Source organism: Electrona antarctica, assembly GCF_951216825.1.
Source record: "Electrona antarctica genome assembly, chromosome: 3".
In the NCBI taxonomy this organism is placed as follows: Eukaryota; Metazoa; Chordata; class Actinopteri; order Myctophiformes; family Myctophidae; genus Electrona; species Electrona antarctica.
In genome coordinates, this window is record NC_136808.1 from 59,535,491 (window position 1) to 59,561,724 (window position 26,234).

The 26,234-nt window shown below is 41.2% G+C and overlaps 1 protein-coding gene across 1 annotated transcript in view; it reads right to left on the minus strand.

Annotated features, from left to right (window-relative positions):
• LOC306920666 (uncharacterized protein) overlaps positions 1 to 26,234 on the minus strand; it is a 56,828-nt gene that overhangs the window by 14,568 nt on the left and 16,026 nt on the right. Inside the window, exons 10-15 of the mRNA XM_079497482.1 lie at positions 25,584 to 25,627; positions 21,826 to 21,951; positions 20,070 to 20,218; positions 17,493 to 17,601; positions 11,534 to 12,214; positions 9,046 to 9,329 (exon numbers count right to left, since the gene is read on the minus strand). Of these exons, the coding sequence (XP_079353608.1) occupies positions 9,046 to 9,329; positions 11,534 to 12,214; positions 17,493 to 17,601; positions 20,070 to 20,218; positions 21,826 to 21,951; positions 25,584 to 25,627 (1,393 nt within the window). The remainder of the gene's footprint in view (positions 1 to 9,045; positions 9,330 to 11,533; positions 12,215 to 17,492; positions 17,602 to 20,069; positions 20,219 to 21,825; positions 21,952 to 25,583; positions 25,628 to 26,234) is intronic.

A 26,234-nucleotide genomic window follows, 5' to 3' on the forward strand; every position in this document is an offset into this window, starting at 1 on the left:
ACTTTAACTACTACTGTATGTTAATGGGTACTGCACTAAATACTACTGTATGTTAATGGGTACTGCACTAAATACTTTAACTACTACTGTATGTTAATGGGTACTGCACTAAATACTTTAACTACTACTGTATGTTAATGGGTACTGCACTAAATACTTTAACTACTACTGTATGTTAATGGGTACTGCACTAAATACTTTAACTACTACTGTATGTTAATGGGTACTGCACTAAATACTTTAACTACTACTGTATGTTAATGGGTACTGCACTAAATACTACTGTATGTTAATGGGTACTGCATTAAATACTACTGTATGTTAATGGGTACTGCACTAAATACTACTGTATGCTAATGGATACTGCACTAAATACTTTAACTACTACTGTATGTTAATGGGTACTGCACTAAATACTTTAACTACTACTGTATGTTAATGGATACTGCACTAAATACTTTAACTACTACTGTATGTTAATGGGTACTGCACTAAATACTTTAACTACTACTGTATGTTAATGGGTACTGCACTAAATACTTTAACTACTACTGTATGTTAATGGGTACTGCACTAAATACTTTAACTACTACTGTATGTTAATGGGTACTGCACTAAATACTTTAACTACTACTGTATGTTAATGGGTACTGCACTAAATACTTTAACTACTACTGTATGTTAATGGATACTGCACTAAATACTTTAACTACTACTGTATGTTAATGGGTACTGCACTAAATACTTTAACTACTACTGTATGTTAATGGATACTGCACTAAATACTTTAACTACTACTGTATGTTAATGGATACTGCACTAAATACTTTAACTACTACTGTATGTTAATGGGTACTGCACTAAATACTTTGACTACTACTGTATGTTAATGGGTACTGCACTAAATACTTTAACTACTACTGTATGTTAATGGATACTGCACTAAATACTTTAACTACTACTGTATGTTAATGGGTACTGCACTAAATACTTTAACTACTACTGTATGTTAATGGGTACTGCACTAAATACTACTGTATGTTAATGGGTACTGCACTAAATACTACTGTATGTTAATGGGTACTGCACTAAATACTTTAACTACTACTGTATGTTAATGGGTACTGCACTAAATACTACTGTATGTTAATGGGTACTGCACTAAATACTACTGTATGTTAATGGATACTGCACTAAATACTTTAACTACTACTGTATGTTAATGGGTACTGCACTAAATACTTTAACTACTACTGTATGTTAATGGATACTGCACTAAATACTTTAACTACTACTGTATGTTAATGGATACTGCACTAAATACTTTAACTACTACTGTATGTTAATGGGTACTGCACTAAATACTTTAACTACTACTGTATGTTAATGGGTACTGCACTAAATACTACTGTATGTTAATGGATACTGCACTAAATACTTTAACTACTACTGTATGTTAATGGGTACTGCACTAAATACTTTAACTACTACTGTATGTTAATGGATACTGCACTAAATACTTTAACTACTACTGTATGTTAATGGGTACTGCACTAAATACTACTGTATGTTAATGGGTACTGCACTAAATACTTTAACTACTACTGTATGTTAATGGGTACTGCACTAAATACTTTAACTACTACTGTATGTTAATGGGTACTGCACTAAATACTTTAACTACTACTGTATGTTAATGGGTACTGCACTAAATACTTTAACTACTACTGTATGTTAATGGATACTGCACTAAATACTACTGTATGTTAATGGATACTGCACTAAATACTACTGTATGTTAATGGGTACTGCACTAAATACTTTAACTACTACTGTATGTTAATGGGTACTGCACTAAATACTTTAACTACTACTGTATGTTAATGGGTACTGCACTAAATACTTTAACTACTACTGTATGTTAATGGGTACTGCACTAAATACTTTAACTACTACTGTATGTTAATGGATACTGCACTAAATACTACTGTATGTTAATGGATACTGCACTAAATACTACTGTATGTTAATGGGTACTGCACTAAATACTACTGTATGTTAATGGATACTGCACTAAATACTTTAACTACTACTGTATGTTAATGGGTACTGCACTAAATACTTTAACTACTACTGTATGTTAATGGATACTGCACTAAATACTTTAACTACTACTGTATGTTAATGGATACTGCACTAAATACTTTAACTACTACTGTATGTTAATGGATACTGCACTAAATACTTTAACTACTACTGTATGTTAATGGATACTGCACTAAATACTTTAACTACTACTGTATGTTAATGGATACTGCACTAAATACTTTAACTACTACTGTATGTTAATGGATACTGCACTAAATACTTTAACTACTACTGTATGTTAATGGATACTGCACTAAATACTTTAACTACTACTGTATGTTAATGGATACTGCACTAAATACTTTAACTACTACTGTATGTTAATGGGTACTGCACTAAATACTTTAACTACTACTGTATGTTAATGGATACTGCACTAAATACTTTAACTACTACTGTATGTTAATGGGTACTGCACTAAATACTTTAACTACTACTGTATGTTAATGGGTACTGCACTAAATACTTTAACTACTACTGTATGTTAATGGGTACTGCACTAAATACTTTAACTACTACTGTATGTTAATGGATACTGCACTAAATACTACTGTATGTTAATGGATACTGCACTAAATACTACTGTATGTTAATGGATACTGCACTAAATACTACTGTATGTTAATGGGTACTGCACTAAATACTTTAACTACTACTGTATGTTAATGGGTACTGCACTAAATACTTTAACTACTACTGTATGTTAATGGGTACTGCACTAAATACTTTAACTACTACTGTATGTTAATGGTTACTGCACTAAATACTTTAACTACTACTGTATGTTAATGGATACTGCACTAAATACTACTGTATGTTAATGGATACTGCACTAAATACTACTGTATGTTAATGGGTACTGCACTAAATACTACTGTATGTTAATGGGTACTGCACTAAATACTACTGTATGTTAATGGATACTGCACTAAATACTTTAACTACTACTGTATGTTAATGGGTACTGCACTAAATACTTTAACTACTACTGTATGTTAATGGGTACTGCACTAAATACTTTAACTACTACTGTATGTTAATGGATACTGCACTAAATACTTTAACTACTACTGTATGTTAATGGATACTGCACTAAATACTTTAACTACTACTGTATGTTAATGGGTACTGCACTAAATACTACTCCAATAGGAGTACTATGTTAATGGGTACTGCACTAAATACTACTCCAATAGGAGTACTATGTTAATGGGTACTGCACTAAATACTACTCCAATAGGAGTACTATGTTAATGGGTACTGCACTAAATACTACTCCAATAAGAGTACTATGTTAATGGGTACTGCACTAAATACTACTCCAATAAGAGTACTATGTTAATGGGAACTGCACTAAATACTCCTCCAATAAGAGTACTATGTTAATGGGTACTGCACTAAATACTACTCCAATAAGAGTACTATGTTAATGGGTACTGCACTAAATACTACTCCAATAAGAGTACTATGTTAATGGGTACTGCACTAAATACTACTCCAATAGGAGTACTATGTTAATGGGTACTGCACTAAATACTACTCCAATAAGAGTACTATGTTAATGGGTACTGCACTAAATACTACTCCAATAAGAGTACTATGTTAATGGGTACTGCACTAAATACTCCTCCAATAAGAGTACTATGTTAATGGGTACTGCACTAAATACTACTCCAATAAGAGTACTATGTTAATGGGTACTGCACTAAATACTACTCCAATAAGAGTACTATGTTAATGGGTACTGCACTAAATACTACTCCAATAGGAGTACTATGTTAATGGGTACTGCACTAAATACTACTCCAATAAGAGTACTATGTTAATGGGTACTGCACTAAATACTACTCCAATAAGAGTACTATGTTAATGGGTACTGCACTAAATACTACTCCAATAAGAGTACTATGTTAATGGGTACTGCACTAAATACTCCTCCAATAAGAGTACTATGTTAATGGGTACTGCACTAAATACTCCTCCAATAAGAGTACTATGTTAATGGGTACTGCACTAAATACTACTCCAATAAGAGTACTATGTTAATGGGTACTGCACTAAATACTACTCCAATAAGAGTACTATGTTAATGGGTACTGCACTAAATACTACTCCAATAAGAGTACTATGTTAATGGGTACTGCACTAAATACTCCTCCAATAAGAGTACTATGTTAATGGGTACTGCACTAAATACTACTCCAATAAGAGTACTATGTTAATGGGTACTGCACTAAATACTACTCCAATAAGAGTACTATGTTAATGGGTACTGCACTAAATACTACTCCAATAAGAGTACTATGTTAATGGGTACTGCACTAAATACTACTCCAATAAGAGTACTATGTTAATGAGTACTGCACTAAATACTACTCCAATAAGAGTACTATGTTAATGGGTACTGCACTAAATACTACTCCAATAAGAGTACTATGTTAATGGGTACTGCACTAAATACTACTCCAATAAGAGTACTATGTTAATGGGTACTGCACTAAATACTACTCCAATAAGAGTACTATGTTAATGGGTACTGCACTAAATACTACTCCAATAAGAGTACTATGTTAATGGGTACTGCACTAAATACTACTCCAATAAGAGTACTATGTTAATGGGTACTGCACTAAATACTACTCCAATAGGAGTACTATGTTAATGGGTACTGCACTAAATACTACTCCAATAAGAGTACTATGTTAATGGGTACTGCACTAAATACTACTCCAATAAGAGTACTATGTTAATGGGTACTGCACTAAATACTACTCCAATAGGAGTACTATGTTAATGGGTACTGCACTAAATACTACTCCAATAAGAGTACTATGTTAATGAGTACTGCACTAAATACTTTAACTACTACTGTATGTTAATGAGTACTGCACTAAATACTTTAACTACTACTGTATGTTAATGAGTACTGCACTAAATACTCCAATAAGAGTACTACTGTATGTTAATGGGTACTGCACTAAATACTACTCCAATAAGAGTACTATGTTAATGGGTACTGCACTAAATACTTTAACTACTACTGTATGTTAATGAGTACTGCACTAAATACTTTAACTACTACTGTATGTTAATGGGTACTGCACTAAATACTTTAACTACTACTGTATGTTAATGGGTACTGCACTAAATACTTTAACTACTACTGTATGTTAATGGGTACTGCACTAAATACTTTAACTACTACTGTATGTTAATGGGTACTGCACTAAATACTTTAACTACTACTGTATGTTAATGGGTACTGCACTAAATACTTTAACTACTACTGTATGTTAATGGGTACTGCACTAAATACTTTAACTACTACTGTATGTTAATGGGTACTGCACTAAATACTTTAACTACTACTGTATGTTAATGGGTACTGCACTAAATACTACTGTATGTTAATGGGTACTGCACTAAATACTTTAACTACTACTGTATGTTAATGGGTACTGCACTAAATACTTTAACTACTACTGTATGTTAATGGGTACTGCACTAAATACTTTAACTACTACTGTATGTTAATGGGTACTGCACTAAATACTTTAACTACTACTGTATGTTAATGGGTACTGCACTAAATACTACTGTATGTTAATGGGTACTGCACTAAATACTTTAACTACTACTGTATGTTAATGGGTACTGCACTAAATACTTTAACTACTACTGTATGTTAATGGGTACTGCACTAAATACTTTAACTACTACTGTATGTTAATGGGTACTGCACTAAATACTTTAACTACTACTGTATGTTAATGGGTACTGCACTAAATACTTTGACTACTACTGTATGTTAATGGCTACTGCACTAAATACTTTAACTACTACTGTATGTTAATGGGTACTGCACTAAATACTTTAACTACTACTGTATGTTAATGGATACTGCACTAAATACTTTGACTACTACTGTATGTTAATGGGTACTGCACTAAATACTTTAACTACTACTGTATGTTAATGGATACTGCACTAAATACTTTAACTACTACTGTATGTTAATGGGTACTGCACTAAATACTTTAACTACTACTGTATGTTAATGGGTACTGCACTAAATACTACTGTATGTTAATGGGTACTGCACTAAATACTTTAACTACTACTGTATGTTAATGGGTACTGCACTAAATACTTTAACTACTACTGTATGTTAATGGATACTGCACTAAATACTTTAACTACTACTGTATGTTAATGGGTACTGCACTAAATACTACTGTATGTTAATGGGTACTGCACTAAATACTACTGTATGTTAATGGGTACTGCACTAAATACTACTGTATGTTAATGGGTACTGCACTAAATACTTTAACTACTACTGTATGTTAATGGGTACTGCACTAAATACTTTAACTACTACTGTATGTTAATGGATACTGCACTAAATACTTTAACTACTACTGTATGTTAATGGGTACTGCACTAAATACTACTGTATGTTAATGGGTACTGCACTAAATACTACTGTATGTTAATGGGTACTGCACTAAATACTTTAACTACTACTGTATGTTAATGGGTACTGCACTAAATACTACTGTATGTTAATGGGTACTGCACTAAATACTTTAACTACTACTGTATGTTAATGGGTACTGCACTAAATACTACTGTATGTTAATGGGTACTGCACTAAATACTACTGTATGTTAATGGATACTGCACTAAATACTTTAACTACTACTGTATGTTAATGGGTACTGCACTAAATACTTTAACTACTACTGTATGTTAATGGGTACTGCACTAAATACTACTGTATGTTAATGGGTACTGCACTACATACTTTAACTACTACTGTATGTTAATGGATACTGCACTAAATACTAAATACTTTAACTACTACTGTATGTTAATGGGTACTGCACTAAATACTTTAACTACTACTGTATGTTAATGGGTACTGCACTAAATACTTTAACTACTACTGTATGTTAATGGGTACTGCACTAAATACTACTGTATGTTAATGGATACTGCACTAAATACTTTAACTACTACTGTATGTTAATGGATACTGCACTAAATACTACTGTATGTTAATGGATACTGCACTAAATACTACTGTATGTTAATGGGTACTGCACTAAATACTTTAACTACTACTGTATGTTAATGGGTACTGCACTAAATACTACTGTATGTTAATGGATACTGCACTAAATACTTTAACTACTACTGTATGTTAATGGGTACTGCACTAAATACTTTAACTACTACTGTATGTTAATGGGTACTGCACTAAATACTTTAACTACTACTGTATGTTAATGGATACTGCACTAAATACTTTAACTACTACTGTATGTTAATGGATACTGCACTAAATACTACTGTATGTTAATGGGTACTGCACTAAATACTTTAACTACTACTGTATGTTAATGGATACTGCACTAAATACTACTGTATGTTAATGGGTACTGCACTAAATACTTTAACTACTACTGTATGTTAATGGGTACTGCACTAAATACTACTGTATGTTAATGGATACTGCACTAAATACTTTAACTACTACTGTATGTTAATGGGTACTGCACTAAATACTTTAACTACTACTGTATGTTAATGGGTACTGCACTAAATACTACTGTATGTTAATGGGTACTGCACTAAATACTTTAACTACTACTGTATGTTAATGGGTACTGCACTAAATACTTTAACTACTACTGTATGTTAATGGGTACTGCACTAAATACTACTGTATGTTAATGGATACTGCACTAAATACTTTAACTACTACTGTATGTTAATGGGTACTGCACTAAATACTTTGACAATGCATATTGCCTAACCGAAGGGCCAGAATTGTGAAAAATCTTGACACAAATTATAATCTTGAAAAAACATTTAGCACAAAACTCATGGTGGCCTCTGGCACAAACGTAGAAGAAAAAACGGTCCTTATGCACACCTACGCGGGACAGGTGCGTCAGATACATTAACTGGAAGAGTAGGAAAAGACAATTGTGTAAGTGAAGATAGTTGTGTGCGGGATTCCAGTCTTTTCAGCCTCTGGCACAAAACATCTCCAGGTGGGGGTCTGCAGTTAAATACACAATTGTGTGGCTCCTTGACATGAAAATGATTGGAGACCAACTTATATATAATAACATGTTGTATGTGTGTATATATACAGTACTATACAGTACGTAGTCTCGCGTTACCAGACTGTTGTCTCCGCGGTTTCCAAACGCTTCATCATACGCTACAGTCTGCCCCCCCCCCCTTCTTCATCATACAGTCTGGGCCAACGGAAGAGGTCTCATGAGTATCCGGATACAGCGGAAGTGGAGCCTCCTCGCCACTTCCGTTTCGTCTTTACAGTCGCACATATTTATCCTAATATAAATAGAAAACATCTAAGGCTATAGCTTGTTGCTTAGCAGAAAAGGAAATAAAAAAATATATTTTCGTGAAATATATATTCAGCTCATGGGGGCTATAGTCCCAGACTCTATATAGCATTCTGTTACTCAGCTCATGGGGGCTATAGTCCCAGACTCTATATAGCATTCCGTTACTCAGCTCATGGGGGCTATAGTCCCAGACTCTATATAGCATTCTGTTACTCAGCTCATGGGGGCTGTAGTCCCAGACTCTATATAGCATTCTGTTACTCAGCTCATGGGGGCTGTAGTCCCAGACTCTATATAGCATTCTGTTACTCAGCTCATGGGGGCTATAGTCCCAGACTCTATATAGCATTCCTTACTCAGCTCATGGGGGCTATAGTCCCAGACTCTATATAGCATTCCGTTACTCAGCTCATGGGGGCTATAGTCCCAGACTCTATATAGCATTCGGAGATTGTGGAATAGTTGTCTGGTAACGCGAGACTATACAGTACGTGACAAAGATAATACTGACCTCCCATCAGCGTAGAACGGCTCCTCAAGGCCTTCCTGTTCCACCGCCTTTATATCCACCTCCTCCATGTTGTGAACATCCTCACCAAAGTCCACCTTCAACTCCTCTTCGTCGTCTTCCTCTTGTAACTCCTTCTCCTCTTCCTCCTCTTCCTCCTTCTCCTCCTCCTCTTCCTCCTCCTTCTCTTCCTCATCATCATCATCAAGGTCGGAACAGTTGAGGAAGTCAAAGCTTTCCAGAGCAGTCTCAACCTCCTGACTGAAGCTAGAACTGTGACAGCAAACCTGTAGACAAAATAGTTTGGCACCTTTAATCACCTTTTGATGTTAGCATTATGTTATGCTTTAGCTATTGAAAAATAGCAGATCTACAAGCTCATAGCGCGCCACCGAGTGGCGCGCTACGAGCTTGTAGGTCTGCTATTTTTGAAAAATCGAAGAACCACTGACATAGAAACATAGCTTTTTCAGAAAACTGTCGAAGACATTTTTAGAATCTGATCTCAGGTCAAAATGGGTTAAACCCTGTGTGCACTTAGTTTACAGCGGGCTTCCCCCAGGGCTCAATACTTAGTTTACCGCGGGCTTCGCCCAGGGCTCAATACTTAGTTTACCGGGGGCTTCGCCCGGGGCTCAATACTTAGTTTACAGCGGGCTTCGCCCAGGGCTCAATACTTAGTTTACTGCGGGCTTCACCCAGGGCTCAATACTTAGTTTACCGCGGGCTTCGCCCAGGGCTCAATACTTAGTTTACCGCGGGCTTCGCCCAGGGCTCAATACTTAGTTTACGGGGGCTTCCCCCAGGGCTCAATACTTAGTTTACGGGGGCTTCACCCAGGACTCAATACTTAGTTTACCGCGGGCTTCCCCCAGGGCTCAATACTTAGTTTACCGCAGGCTTCCCCCAGGGCTCAATACTTAGTTTACCGCGGGCTTCACCCAGGGCTCAATACTTAGTTTACCGGGGGCTTCGCCCCCAGGGCTCAATACTTAGTTCACCGCGGGCTTCCCCCAGGGCTCAATACTTAGTTTACGGCGGGCTTCCCCTAGGGCTCAATACTTAGTTTACCGCGGGCTTCACCCAGGGCTCAATACTTAGTTTACCGGGGGCTTCGCCCCCAGGGCGCAATACTTAGTTTACCGCGGGCTTCGCCCAGGGCTCAATACTTAGTTTACTGCGGGCTTCGCCCAGGGCTCAATACTTAGTTTACAGCGGGCTTCACCCAGGGCTCAATACTTAGTTTACCGCGGGCTTCGCCCAGGGCTCAATACTTAGTTTACCGCGGGCTTCGCCCAGGGCTCAATACTTAGTTTACCGTGGGCTTCACCCAGGGCTCAATACTAGGTCAGCAAAAAAACATTTCCCTCTACAAAAACAGCAGTCCAGTTGTGCCTTGGGATTTCGTGACAGACACATTATCATTGTAATAAATATACAACTGTATAAAAAACTACCAATTATCTTTTTTCTTTCAGTACTTTGTGGGCGCTCCTTTCCCAATATAGGCAAATTAGGCTAATTCTATATATATTTCAACCGCTTTCAACCTGGCATCCCTTGGGCATGCAAGAATTTTAAAATGCTTTTTTTTATTAATATAATTTTGATCCCACGATTTTGTAACCCATTTTTCACCCCTGTGTAAATTATCTAATGTGATCCTGGGCTCTATACACCCTCCGCCAACCTGGGGAGAGCAACGGACTTGAACTCATGCTTCCTTCATGCATGAGTGTCCAAGTTGCTCCTTTACACCTGACAGGGGGGAGTTTCCCTGGTTGGACGTAGCGCGTGGAAGGAACACGTTATTCCAACCAGTTCCTTTCCCCTCCATCAGGCGCCCCGGCTGGCCAGGGGGAGGCAGTTTAGAAACCAGGATTACTGCATGTTTTTTGTGAGGGTACCTACCTACCCTAGGGGACACAGGGAGAACATGCAAACTCTACACAGAAAGGCCCTTTCGCCAAACCCGCCTTGGGTATGGGCACTGATGACGCGGAGGAGAGGACACGCCGCCAGCGCCCACAGCGTCCCGAGCGGGAATCGAACCCAGGACCTTCTAGCTGTGAGGCGACAGCACTACCGACTGTGTCACCGTGCCCCGCCTGAAATTTAAAATGCTTGACCAAAACCAATGCAGGGTGGTGGATTCAAACCCCTAGACCAGTGGTTCCCAAACCTTTTCATGTCAAGGACCCCCAGTTTGACATGCATTAGGCTACGGACCCCCATTTAGGCATTTCCATCTCTGAGACCCCATTGTAAAATCAATGTTAATTTAACTCTGAGAGTGTACAAATGGAACCAAATGGAGGTCCATTTGGTTCCATTTGTACACTCTCCGAGTTACAGACCCATAAGGGTCCATTTGGTTCCTAACTACCATTTACCTGGAACTCCCTCAAGGACCCTGGGGGTCCCCGGACCCCACTTTGGGAACCACTGCCCTAGACCGCACAATGGTTGGTGGACAGGTTTTTTGTCTTACCGTTAGCGGGTCTCCTGGTTGTTTTAACTCCTGGGTGGCCTGGTGCTGCTGACCCGAAGGACATTCCTCCTCCTCCTCGCCCACCGATGCTGACTCAGCAGCGCCGTCTGCTCCCGCGCCTTCACACTTCTCCGCCTGCACGTCCGAAGACTCAGACATCCCGTCATCACCGCCTTCCTGCGCCCGCAACGTAATCACTTCTGAGCCTCCAAACTCGGGCGGTGGGTCCAAGGTCTCTGGCCTCTCTGCTGCGAGCAGAGAATGGGAGGCGGAGGACACATCGGGATAGGAGCGGTTGAGACTTTCAGAGGACTCTGCCGATTGGACCGACGCCGTATCGCTGGTAGTACAGTCTTGTCGGCGGTTGGCGTCGCTGCCGTCGACGGCCCTACAAGACGAACCCTGCGGGAGGAGGAGGTGGCCGTTGGGAATGTCGCCGAAAACCTCTGGCTCGTCCTCCTCTTGATTGGACGAGAGGGACGGCGTGGAGGCGCTGGACTTGTTGCGCGGGCTGAAGGACAGCTGCGTGGTGGTGGGAGTGGTCTGTAGCGTGTGAGACGACGACGACGCCAGCCGCTGGGCGTGGTGCGCCAGGGCGGGGCTGGAGGAGTCGTCTGAGGACTCGGAGGAGTTGGACCAGACCGTTCCGTTCTCCGCCTCGCCCTGTCTCTTCAGCAGAGACTGCATGCGGAGCAACACAAACACACATGACAATGTTAGATGGAAATATTAACACCTGAGGCCCATTCTACAAATGCCTTCAAAATGTGTTCTCAGACTTACAGATTAAGATACAAAAAAATAATAATAAAAAGATAAATAAATGATGTAACAGATGCACAAGTAGCAGAAGTGACACGCTTGTATATCTGCTATTGTTTAACCCAAGTTTTCAGAACAAATATAGCAGCATCAATTTTTTTTTTTTTTTAATACTGTACATACTGTACAAAACCCTAACCCATTTTCACCTAAGTGTTAACAATAGTTTGTAACTATGGTTCTTTTTTTATTTCCTGAAAAGTAACAGTTTTGGATTTGAACATACAAGGTTTCCAATTGACAGCCACAATATACATTTCGATGCACAAATATCATAATTATGTCCAGGGAACAAGATATGCACATCAGTGGCATTTTGTGTAGCTGAAGTGCACGCAGACATTCAGATGTCACCATACAACGCTCTCTCAAGAAGACAGCATATTACTGTATGTTCCATACAACGCTCTCTCAAGAAGACAGCATATTACTGTATGTTCCATAGAAGACAGCATATTACTGTATGTTCCATAGAAGACAGCATATTACTGTATGTTCCATAGCATAGAATTAAAACAGATAATGAAGGTCCTTCTTGATGTTCTACTCTCAAAACCAAATGTGGTCAAAACACTTTCTGTAAGAGGAGCACAGGCTAAAACATGTTTCATTTACATTAAACATAATGAACGTTGTCTTTATGTCGCCCTGTTGTGAAACCATGGGACTTAGAGGAGGGACAAGAAGAAGGGACCCTCCCTAACTAAGAGGGTTTGTTTGAGAATTGCTTTCAGGAAAGTGTTGAGGTGATTATGGGGGTCTAATGGGGGGTCTAATGTGGCCCTACTCAAACTGTGGGTCCTTGAAATCAAAGAGGTTGGGAATCACTGCACTACGCTAAACATTAACAGCCACACACCAACAGCCACACACCAACTGTGAACGGGCGAATCGGGGCGGCGCTTTGCGGACGAAGTCGCGGCGCTGGCGCACGGGTGATCTCCTGTCCGGTGCCAAGGTGTCACGGAACGCCTCCACCAGCGACCAGCTCTGCCCGGCCGACCGGACGCCGGCTCGACGCGGCGAACTCTTCAGCGGGGACGGAGGGGATAGAGGAGGGACAAGTTGGGACCTCTACTCAACCACTATTAAACAGGACCTCTACTCAACCACTATTAAACAGCTACAAGGACCACAGCTATGTTCATACACACCGGCACTCAAGCACAGTCCGCCAGGACTCTCGTCTATGCATCTACTCTCGTCTACGTATGGAGGGCAACAAGCACACGGCCAACACGCCACTCGTCTAATAGCCTCACACGCCCAACACGCCACACGTCCGATAGCCTCGCACGCCTCAGTGCTGGCGCTACAGACACAGCAGTTGGCGAGCAGCTGAAACAGAACAAGCCAGTGAAATGAAAGCTATGACAGCCATCAGTGATGATGATGATGTGTCGACAAGAGAATACTTTGACTATAAAATGTATAAATAGTACTTGAGCACATTAAGCTTCATTTATCGTAGGGCTGGGCAAATTTAGTTTGAAGTGAACAAATACTTTGTTATTGTGATGACATTGTAGAGATGACTATTGGTACTTTGACAAAACATTGACACAATTTGATAAATAACCACCAGTAATGCCTATATATTAATAGAACCAGGAAAACACAGGCCCTCAACCTCATGACCAAACGCATCTCCTCTGACCCAAAGAGGAATTCCTTCTTAGGCCAATATCTAGTCTCACATCACAATATCGTCAGTCTCTCGAGGAAGAGCACCCCCCCCCCCCCCCCCCCCACACACACACACACACCACACACACACACTCTTCCGTTTCAATTTAGATAATCCCCTGCCTAAAACTCGACATTCAAAATCCCACCCGGGTTGTGCTTATAACCACGCCCCGCTTCTGTGGCCAACGCGGAAGTGCCTCTCGGCCTCTCGCCTACAACAACTGCGGACTAGACCTAAATATATTACTCTAAGGACTAGACCTAAATATATTACTCTATGGACTAGACCTAAATATATTACTCTATGGACTAGACCTAAATATATTACTCTATGGACTAGACCTAAATATATTACTCTATGGACTAGACCTAAATATATTACTCTATGGACTAGACCTAAATATATTACTCTATGGACTAGACCTAAATATATTACTCTATGGACTAGACCTAAATATATTACTCTATGGACTAGACCTAAATATATTACTCTATGGACTAGACCTAAATATATTACTCTATGGACTAGACCTAAATATATTACTCTATGGACTAGACCTAAATATATTACTCTATGGACTAGACCTAAATATATTACTCTATGGACTAGACCTAAATATATTACTCTATGGACTAGACCTAAATATATTACTCTATGGACTAGACCTAAATATATTACTCTATGGACTAGACCTAAATATATTACTCTATGGACTAGACCTAAATATATTACTCTATGGACTAGACCTAAATATATTACTCTATGGACTAGACCTAAATATATTACTCTATGGACTAGACCTAAATATATTACTCTATGGACTAGACCTAAATATATTACTCTAAGGACTAGACCTAAATATATTACTCTATGGACTAGACCTAAATATATTACTCTAAGGACTAGACCTAAATATATTACTCTATGGACTAGACCTAAATATATTACTCTATGGACTAGACCTAAATATATTACTCTAAGGACTAGACCTAAATATATTACTCTATGGACTAGACCTAAATATATTACTCTAAGGACTAGACCTAAATATATTACTCTAAGGACTAGACCGCGACGGAGGCCTGCCATCTCAAGCGAACTTGAGCCACGTGAGACACCACCGAGCGAGCTAAAGCGAGCGAGTTTCCGTGTCGATTGTTGCGAAGTTGGCTTAGCCGACTCAGGGCCGTTCGAGTTGCGACCTGATAGGCACAGAAAGGTAAATAATGTTCTGGCGAGAGCGTTTGCCCCGAATCTTTTTTTATTTTTCATTTCCTGAAAAATTAACATTTTGGTTTCTTCCCGACAGCAGAGGTATATTGCCCAGCCCTACACCATCGCATGAGTCTATCGTACGTCAAAAAGAACAGACCTAAGGGCCTTTCTGTGTGGAGTTTGCATGTTCTCCCCGTGTCCCCTATAGGGTAGGTACCCTCACAAAAACATGCCGTAATCCTGGTCTCTAAACTACCTCCCCCTGGCCAGCCGGGGTGCCTGATGGAGGGGAAAGGAACTGGTCGGAATAACGTGTTCCTTCCACGCGCTACGTCCGGCCGGGGAAACTCCTGACTCCCCTGTTGTTAGGTGAAAAGAAGCAGCTTGAACTCCTCATGCATAGAAGGAAGCATGAGGTCAGTCCGCTGCCCCCCCAGGTTGGCAGAGTTAGTGTAGGGCCCAGGATTACATTAGATAATTGACACTGGGTTACAAAATTGTGGGATAAAACATAAAAAGAAAAAAAACAGAACAGACCTAAAGTCTGGTTGTAGCTCTGTTCTCTTTGACATACGACACGTCATACTACAGCTACATACTACAGCTACATACTACAGCTACATGCTACGCCATATAAATGTAGGCCTTAGTGTGTGACTAAAGCAGAGGTTCTCAGACCATGGTGAAGGTGAAGGTGAAGGTGAACCATGGTGAAGGTGAAGGTGCAAAATGCTAAATGTTTGCATAAACACGTTTTCCGTAAATTTTAAACTATGTTGATAAGACAAAGAAACAGTATCAGAAGGAATCCCAGCATTGTACATTTATTTTCTAATAAATGTTCCTATTCAAGCCCCACCAATGTACACTTTTTTTTTTTAACCCATTAAAACCGGGAAAGCATCGGTGCCATTTTAGATGCAATTTTAGATGTTGGCTTCACGAATAGCAGATCTACAAGCTCGCAGCACGGCATGAAGTGACACGCTTGTACATCTTCTATTTTTTAACACACAACATCTTGAAAGAACATTTTGAATAATTTTGAATTCTTTAAAACACAAATTTTCCCTGGCACAAAACATTTTCAGATGGAGCTCCGCAGCCAAATGCATGTAATTTTGGGGCGGTTTATAGATCTACTGATTTAGAAGGCCATTGGCCTCAATGGGTTAACCCGTTTTGGGCAGGAACCCCTTTTGATGTTAGCATTATGTTATGCTTTAGCTATTGAAAAATAGCAGATCTACAAGCTCATAGCGCGCCACCGAGTGGCGCGCTACGAGCTTGTAGGTCTGCTATTTTTGAAAAATCGAAGAACGACTGACATAGAAACATAGCTTTTTCAGAAAAGTCAGGATGTAGAATACATTTTTAGAATCTGATCTCAGGTCAAAATGGGTTAATAAACTATAAATGATGTGTGAGGACCCCCAAAAACTGTGGTCCTAAGTTTGAGAACCCCTGAACCAGAGGGACGGGAGGGGAGGGGGACGCGTGGATTAAAGCAAAATGAAATCTCACGACTGAAAAATGTTACTAGGCCAAGTCAGTGTGAAATGAGTCACCACACACTAGCGCTGTGTGTCTTAGGCCTGACTCACACCTTCACAACAGATTGATGTATAGCTGATGCATGAGACTTATTGACTGATGCAAGCTCACAATGCATTTCCAATGGGAGTCACATGGTTTGACACAACATTTGTGTTGTATGAGGGGCAGTCGAAACACAGCCGAAAGCCGTACAACACAAATGTTGTGTGTGTCAAACCATGTGACTTCCATTGGAAATACATTGGGGCAAGATGTAAACAAACCCTTTCTTTACATCTAGCATGCATCAATGTCGTATGCTAGATGGAAAGGTGTGAGTCAGGCCCTACACACATAACACAATATGTAAAACTATGTTTCGGTAGCCATACAGCTAATCAGTTGAAGAAATTGCAGATTGAGCCGTTAACGATTGCGGTTATGAAATATTTGAGATCATTAGGGTTTTCTGGAAGACTGAAACAACGAATAACCAAAAATAGGCTATCTACAAGCTTACAACACTTGTAAGCTTGTAGATAGCCTATGTTTTGGTGCAGGACACACTTCTATAGAAGACATGCTGACTTCTATGGAATCCAAATGACTGAAATCAGTCGTGGCGACTGAGAACTTTAATCCATGTGGGAAGGTCTGAGCGGTGGGGCAGAATTCTCTGGCGGTCATGTGACTCACATAGAACACCTGCTCGCGCATGGAGGGAGTGTCCGGCGGGCTCTGGTTGGACAGCAGCCTCTTGGAGACCGTACTGCTGGACGAGGTCAGGTCGTCCTTGTCGAACGGGCTGAAAGGGAACGACGGAGAAACAGCCGTGAAACGCTTCATTTGTGTCCATAGAACAAACATACTAGCCTGGGTTCCAGCCTGAGTCGCTGCGTTCACTACTCAGTCTGGAAAGGGTCCCATCTCCAAGGTAGGCGGGACATGTAAATGGGTGAAATAGACCCGTGGCTTGGCTTCTGATTGGTCTGTGGTGCGGGTTGGGAAAAGACAGTTTGACGTCATATCAATGCGCACTGCGTGCGCAGCTACTGCTGTTGCCCTGCAACGTCCCCTTTATCATTCACTAAACTCACCCCACACAGCCATCAGGTGTTTTGTATTACTGAATCTGACATAGTAGACCACTGAATCAAATTAGTGTTTACTTTTTACCGTAGGTTTTAGTTTTACTCTCGACAGGGGACGTTATGAGATGAGAGATGAGAGATTCAATTTATTGTCAATGTACAGCACAGCGAAAATTATTTTCGCATCTCACCAAAGTGCAAACATGTCAGTAAGGAGGAACATGTCAGTAAGGAGGAACATGTCAGTAAGGAGGAACATGTCAGTAAGGAGGAACATGTCAGTAAGTAAGGAGGAACATGTCAGTAAGGAGGAACATGTCAGTAAGGAGGAACATGTCAGTAAGGAGGAACAAACATGTCAGTAAGGAGGAACATGTCAGTAAGGAGGAACATGTCAGTAAGGAGGAACATGTCAGTAAGGAGGAACATGTCAGTAAGGAGGAACATGTCAGTAAGGAGGAACATGTCAGTAAGGAGGATGCAATGCAAGTCTGCTGCCTGCTGGCCAAACTAAGTAGCGAGTGACAAGACAGATTGACGGAACGCAGCGATTCAGGCTACAAGCATACTTACTGTATACTGTATACTTACTGTATGCATAGATTTGTTTCGTATATTGTCGCTGTCGGTCAGAAACCTCCCATCTCATTTAAACAGTTTGTGTTTTTATGGTAAAGTAACACCCTACACTTGGTCACACTGCGGCGTCAAACACCCTACACTTGGTCACACTGCGGCGTCAAACACCCTACACTTGGTCACACTGCGGCGTCAAACACCCTACACTTGGTCACACTGCGGCGTCAAACACCCTACACTTGGTCACACTGCGGCGTCAAACACCCTACACTTGGTCACACTGCGGCGTCAAACACCCTACACTTGGTCACACTGCGGCGTCAAACACCCTACACTTGGTCACACTGCGGCGTCAAACACCCTACACTTGGTCACACTGCGGCGTCAAACACCCTACACTTGGTCACACTGCGGCGTCAAACACCCTACACTTGGTCACACTGCGGCGTCAAACACCCTACACTTGGTCACACTGCGGCGTCAAACACCCTACACTTGGTCACACTGCGGCGTCAAACTAAAGCATCAAAAGTCGCAGATCTACCAGCTCGAAACACTCATAGATCTGCTACTACTAAACACTCATAGATCTATAGATCTGCTACTACTAAACACTCATAGATCTGCTACTACTAAACACTCATAGATCTGCTACTACTAAACACTCATAGATCTGCTACTACTAAACACTCATAGATCTGCTACTACTAAACACTCATAGATCTGCTACTACTAAACACTCATAGATCTGCTACTACTAAACACTCATAGATCTGCTACTACTAAACACTCATAGATCTATAGATCTGCTACTACTAAACACTCATAGATCTGCTACTTTTGCTGTTTGTGAATCCTGTAACTGGACATCAGGACATGTGGGGTTTCCACTCGGTTGGTTAAAATAAAGTTCAAGGTTCAAGGTTGTACTTGGCTCCAAAACTATGGAATGCACTTCCCATTGCAGTCAGAACTGCAGCCTCACTCCCAATCTTCCGCCGTAGTCTGAAAACCCACCTCTTCAGACTCCACCATGGCCCGTAGCACTTGCCCTAGCCTAGCCCCTTAGATAGCACATTATGTAGACTTAGATAGTATTTTAAACAGACTTATAGCTTGTTATGTAGACAGCTCTAGAATTGCACTTTATGTAGTCATAGCACTTTATAGTACACATGTATAATATATTATATAGTATAGTATGTATAGTTTACATAGATACTCCACTGTTACGTTCTTAGTTTACGCATGATTCATGATAACTACTTTTTATACATGTGATGTATGCCATGCTTTTTGTTATTGCTTAATGTAAGTCGCTCTGGATTAAGAGCGTCTGCTAAATGCCTAAATTGTAATTGTAAATTGTAAATTGTAATTGTACTTTGTTGCATCCTGTGTACAGGTACAGTAAAACGTATTCTTGTTTGGCTTCCTTCAGACAGCAACAATAATACTAATAAAAAACATGTGGGGGTCCTCGACTGCATATTAAAATGGGGTCTCAAAAAAAAAGAGAAAGACAAAACAAATCATATTACAAAAAATTAAAAAACAAATAAAAAACACATGGTGGAGGTAAGGAGTTTGTTTTTGTGCTGACCTCCAGGTGACCTCCAGGTTGAGCTTGACCGTGCCCAGGTCGTTGATGTCCACGGCCAGGGTCTGGGCCAGTGGACAGAAGAGGTCCAGCATCTCACAGGACACGCTGCCCACCACCACATGGTTGGCCAGGCTCTTCAGCTCTGTGACCTGCAGCCACCACCAAACAAACACACACACATCGACTGAGGGATCAACACCTGTAGCTTTAGCATTTAAAGCTCGTGTTAAGTGATACTCCTTTGTATAAAAGTGTTAAATAGCTCTCTATAGAGCACTCACTCATCCCCTGGATCCAAGGGGTTCGTGGACGTTTTTCTCTATGGAGAATAACATTGGGTCATCTTAATTGAGGTCCAAAAATAAACAAACTGTCTCGGCTATATTGTCGGGGAGGTGTCTCTGTATCGTTTACGACAGTCAGTCACTCATATTTGATACAGTCTGTTTCTAGCGAAAATTTAACTAATTCGGCAGCAGTAACATTAGTGTTTTCTCGCAGTCAGTTGATTCTTCCCCAGCAAGCATATGAGTGAAACCACCTGGATCATTTGTTTATTTTTAAAACACAGTTCTGATATGAGGCGATCTAAGATCCCCCTATGGGGATTGTAATACAAATTAAAACTTAGCGCCCTCTAGCGATATTTACGTCAGACTTCGGCGCTCTATATTGTGCTAGTCATTGCTATAGTGTTTAGTAACAGTATTAAACAGCTCTATATTGTGCTAGTCATTGCTATAGTGTTTCGTAACAGTATTAAACAGCTCTATATTGTGCTAGTCATTGCTATAGTGTTTCGTAACAGTATTAAACAGCTCTATATTGTGCTAGTCATTGCTATAGAGTGTTTCGTAACAGTATTAAACAGCTCTATATTGTGCTAGTCATTGCTATAGAGTGTTTAGTAACAGTATTAAACAGCTCTATATTGTGCTAGTCATTGCTATAGAGTGTTTAGTAACAGTATTAAACAGCTCTATAATGTGATAGTAGGAGATCTACAAGCTCACAGCATGTCACTTTGTGCCGTGCTCAAGCTTGTACATCTGCTATGTTTGGAAATCAGTACTTTCGATTTACACAACTCTTCTCTTCTGGGGGTCCCGTGCACAAAACCTTTCCATATGTGGGGTATATCTGGCCAAATACCCCACATGCTGTATGTGGGGTATATCTGGCCAAATACCCCACATGCTGTATGTGGGGTATATCTGTCCAAATACCCCACATGCTGTATGTGGGGTATATCTGTCCAAATACCCCACATGCTGTATGTGGGGTATATCTGTCCAAATACCCCACATGCTGTATGTGGGGTCAAATGTATATCAATTTGGGTGTCCTTGACATGAACATGTTTAAGCATAGTGACGGATCGGGGGTTAGTTTGAGAAGAATGTTCTCACCTTGATAGACAGCAGTTCAGTGACCAGAAGAATGTTCTCACCTTGATAGACAGCAGTTCAGTGACCAGAAGAATGTTCTCACCTTGATAGACAGCAGTTAAGTGACCAGAGGTTCTCACCTTGATAGACAGCAGTTCAGTGACCAGAGGCAGGAAGATGTATTCCTCGCTGTCCCAGACTCACCTTGATAGACAGCAGTTCAGTGACCAGAATGTTCTCACCTTGATAGACAGCAGTTCAGTGACCAGAGGCAGAATGTTCTCACCTTGATAGACAGCAGTTCAGTGACCAGAGGAATGTTCTCACCTTGATAGACAGCAGTTCAGTGACCAGAAGAATGTTCTCACCTTGATAGACAGCAGTTCAGTGACCAGAGGCAGGAAGATGTATTCCTCGCTGTCCCAGACTTGCTTGTTGCTGACCTCCACGCGGCCACGCAGCCTCCAGCGCTGTCTCCCGTAGCGCATCAGCACCTGTGGAGGGAACGGGACGTTTTCAACCCATTCTGGATGGGAACCCCTTTGGTGTTTTAACCCATTTTGACCTGAGATCAGATTCTAAAAATGTCTTCTACATCCTGACAGTTTTCTGAAAAAGCTATGTTTCTATGTCAGTCGTTCTTCGATTTTTCAAAAATAGCAGACCTACAAGCTCGTAGCGCGCCACTTGGTGGCGCGCTATGAGCTTGTAGATCTGCTATTTTTCAATAGCTAAAGCATAACATAATGCTAACACCAAAAGGGGTTCCCGCCCAAAATGGGTTAAGCATTATGTTATACTTTAGCTATTTTTGAAAAATCGTGGAAATGTGGCTCAAATCTTTGAATATATATTCTTTCAGAACGAACGTTTTTAACTCAAATCTTTGCTTCTGAGGGGGTCCCTGGAACAACATATGTTCAGATGGGAGCCCGTGGCCAAATACGGATAATTCTAGGGATCCTTGACATGAAAAAGGTTGAGCACCACCAGGGGCGTGCACAGATAGACACCGAGTGGTGCTAAAGGTTGAGCACCACCAGGGGCGTGCACAGATAGACACCGAGTGGTGCTAAAGGTTGAGCACCACCAGGGGCGTGCACAGATAGACACCGAGTGGTGCTAAAGGTTGAGCACCACCAGGGCCGTGCACAGATAGACACCGAGTGGTGCTAAAGGTTGAGCACCACCAGGGGCGTGCACAGATAGACACCCAGTGGTGCTAAAAGGTTGAGCACCACCAGGGGCGTGCACAGATAGACACCGAGTGGTGCTAAAGGTTGAGCACCACCAGGGGCGTGCACAGATAGACACCGAGTGGTGCTAAAGGTTGAGCACCACCAGGGGCGTGCACAGATAGACACCGAGTGGTGCTAAAAGGTTGAGCACCACCAGGGGCGTGCACAGATAGACACCGAGTGGTGCTAAAGGTTGAGCACCACCAGAGGGGCGTGCACAGATAGACACCGAGTGGTGCTAAAGGTTGAGCACCACCAGGGCCGTGCACAGATAGACACCGAGTGGTGCTAAAGGTTGAGCACCACCAGGGGCGTGCACAGATAGACACCGAGTGGTGCTAAAGCACCTGCCCCTTTGAAAGGGTGTTGTTTGTAGGGTACAGTATGTGGCACATGGTGACATCGACCAATTCTGGATTAAAAGGGTCTAATATATTATGTATGCCCCAAATATATAAATCTCACACTATTAAGGCACAAGGTGCCCTTTTTTCACTTGAGCACCTGCTCCTCAAAATGTCTGTGCACGCCACTGAGCACCACCGACATAGAAACATAGGTTTCCCCCCCCGAGACATTGCCAAAGCATTTCCGGGGGTCCCCGGCCAAAAACGTTGAGAACCCCTGCCTTAAAACACCTCCGCTACCCGTTGCATTATGCATAGGTGTGGTTTGGGCGTTATATAATAAAAAAACCATCGCCGTGCCAGATGCCATTGCCTTTAGGAGAAGACGCAAAAGAAGCGCAAACCCATCATCCATCATTACCCCCAGTGAAATCTAGGCGACACTGCCTTGGAATAAAATTATACATTATTATGTATAATAATTAATTATTATACAAAATGATACACAGAAGGTATACGGAACTTTAAATTATAAGAGCTTGTCCATATCAACATCCCCTGGCCCCCACACCGTACACTGCGCCAGTGACATAGAGTCTGTGGGGGCCAGGGGGCCTCGGCCCCCCATGAGGGATTGGACCTGAATATATATATATATATATATATATATATATTCGCCTCGGTTCGTCCCGTTTGTACCGCACCAGGTCACGCCGCGCCCGTTCGCGCAATTCTCGTCTTGCATTGACTTTGTAGTATGTAATCACGCCGCTCTGACCATCCAAGTCTGGCACCTTAAAGGGATAGTTCAGATTTTTGTAACTTAAGTTGTATGAAATACTTGCCATTAATATAGTGGTTGCAACTGTATTCATTGATTGCCCGAGTCCCATGGTGGGAGTTCTGCTCTGGTTTTGGTCAATATTAAGTAGTTCCGGTCATTTTGTGGGGGGCACTGGGGCCACGCAGTAAAAGTAAATGAATCCACAAAACGAACGTAATTTGTATTGTTGACCTATTTCTAAAATATTAGCGCGACTTTCGTTCAACTTTGACCCCTCTATCACATGGAACTATTTTTTGGGCGTAGTGATATGGACACAAAAAGCATAGTTCTGTGTGATAGAGGGGTAAAAAAAGGACGGAAGTTGCACTAATATTTTAGAAATAGGTCAACAATACAAATGAACGTTAGTTTTGTGGATTAATTTACTTTTACTGCGTGGCCCCCAGTGCCCCCCACAAAATGACCAGAACTACTTGATATTTCACCAAAACCAGAGCAGAACTCCCACCACAGGACTCGGGCAATCAATTAATACAGTTGCAACCACTATATTAATGGCAAGTATTTCATACAACTTAAGTTCAAAAAATCTGAACTATCCCTTTAACACCTCTTTTTACACATGCAGATCAGGCATTGAAATGCTAATCTCAGTGCTTGTTTTCACCTGCCAGGTAGGTAAGGGTATGCATGCATACAGTACTGTACTCTGCTTAGGCTACTTGTTCACAATGAAACCACCACCAGCCAGAACACCCTGGCTGGCAACAGCAATGCCAGCTTGCCGTTGAAACCTCCCGCCGTCCCAGCGACAGAACACAGAACATGCCGAGGCGGACAGGACTAGCCTGCAATCATGGCATTTAAACATGCTCTTCTGTTTATAATCTAAACACTGACTGACACATGACGATTATAAAAACATTTCGTCTCTGCACTGCGCACAGAACCATGGATGCATAATATAACAGCCAAGTATACTCATGGCTGAGGGAAGTAGGGGTGCTGGAGGCACAGCCCCCCCTCGGACGGGAGGGGGAAAATAATAATAATTTTAATTAAAACAGATTTCTGTTACTAGGCTTAATAAATATGCTGTATCACAGTATCAGCACCTTATCCTGGTTAATTGCCTGTGTCAGTTTTCTCATGCGTGTGGAGAGGGAAAGTAAAAGCCACTTTTCTGCGTGAAATTGCACGAAAATGCGCGTGCACGCGCATTTTGCGGCGCGCGCTACCGCGCGCGCTCCCCCACCCCCTACTGAACGTTCAGCACCTGCTAGTGTAAACATCTTCCCGCGGCCCTGAGTATACTAGTCATTTCATTAAGCCATAACTCAACTCTGAAGCATTTTTTTGAATTCAAAGTTCTATGTAATCTATGAGGTTTCCTGCTACTATATAATTTATGAGCAGCAAAATGAGTTCCTATGTCTTTGCAAAAAGGGTTTGTATATTTTTTGGGAAGAATAAAACCACTGTAATCGCGACACTCAAACTATCCAGGTTTGAACGTAGCTTTAATATTAAAAAAAAGGTTTCTTTTTTACATAAAAAATTTAGGAAATATTAAACAAGGAACTCATACCCCAGAAAAAATTGTCTGCAACCCAAGAATGAGCCCCAGGCCATTGTTTGGGAAACACTGTATGAGTCATCCAAGTCCTGTGGGAACAGACGGAGCGTGGACTAAAACGTGTGTGTGCCCGCTGCGCGCGTGTGCGTGTGCGTGTGTGTGTGTGTGTGTTTCTAACCTCATACTGGTCCCCAGCACACAACCGTGCAAAGCCAGCAAGACCTGAAACACAGATGGTCACCAAAATAACGTGAGCAGTGGATCATGATTAGAAGGCTCTTCTAGGAGCTTCCTATGTCTGATAGGAGCGATTAGCAGAACATCATGTTTAGAAGGCTCTCCTAGGCGCTTCCTATGTCTGATAGGAGCGATTAGCAGAACATCATGTTTAGAAGGCTCTCTTAGGCGCTTCCTATGTCTGATAGGAGCGATTAGCAGAACATCATGTTTTGAGCAGATTCAAGATTTTGTATTATTTCCTACGTCTTGATTCTGCGAACACCAGAATCTGGCGGCACCACTGCCTTAAACATGCATTGTTGTTGTTAGTAGGAATAAACACAGTAGCACCGGGGAGGAAGTGGACAAATAAAGGGGAGGAGCCACACAGAGATGTTCCGTTTCTACAGCAGTATAAAACTGTCATTGGTCATACATAATTAGTCATACATCAGTCACAGTGCTTGCAGGTGCAGTCTGTTGTGTGCGCGGCTCCTATTTCTAAATGTTAACCATATGTGTGCAATGTGCAGTAGGTACAGTATGTAGAAATATCTATTTGTATGTATATCTACGTACATTTACTTTTGTATGCATATGTTTTGATGTT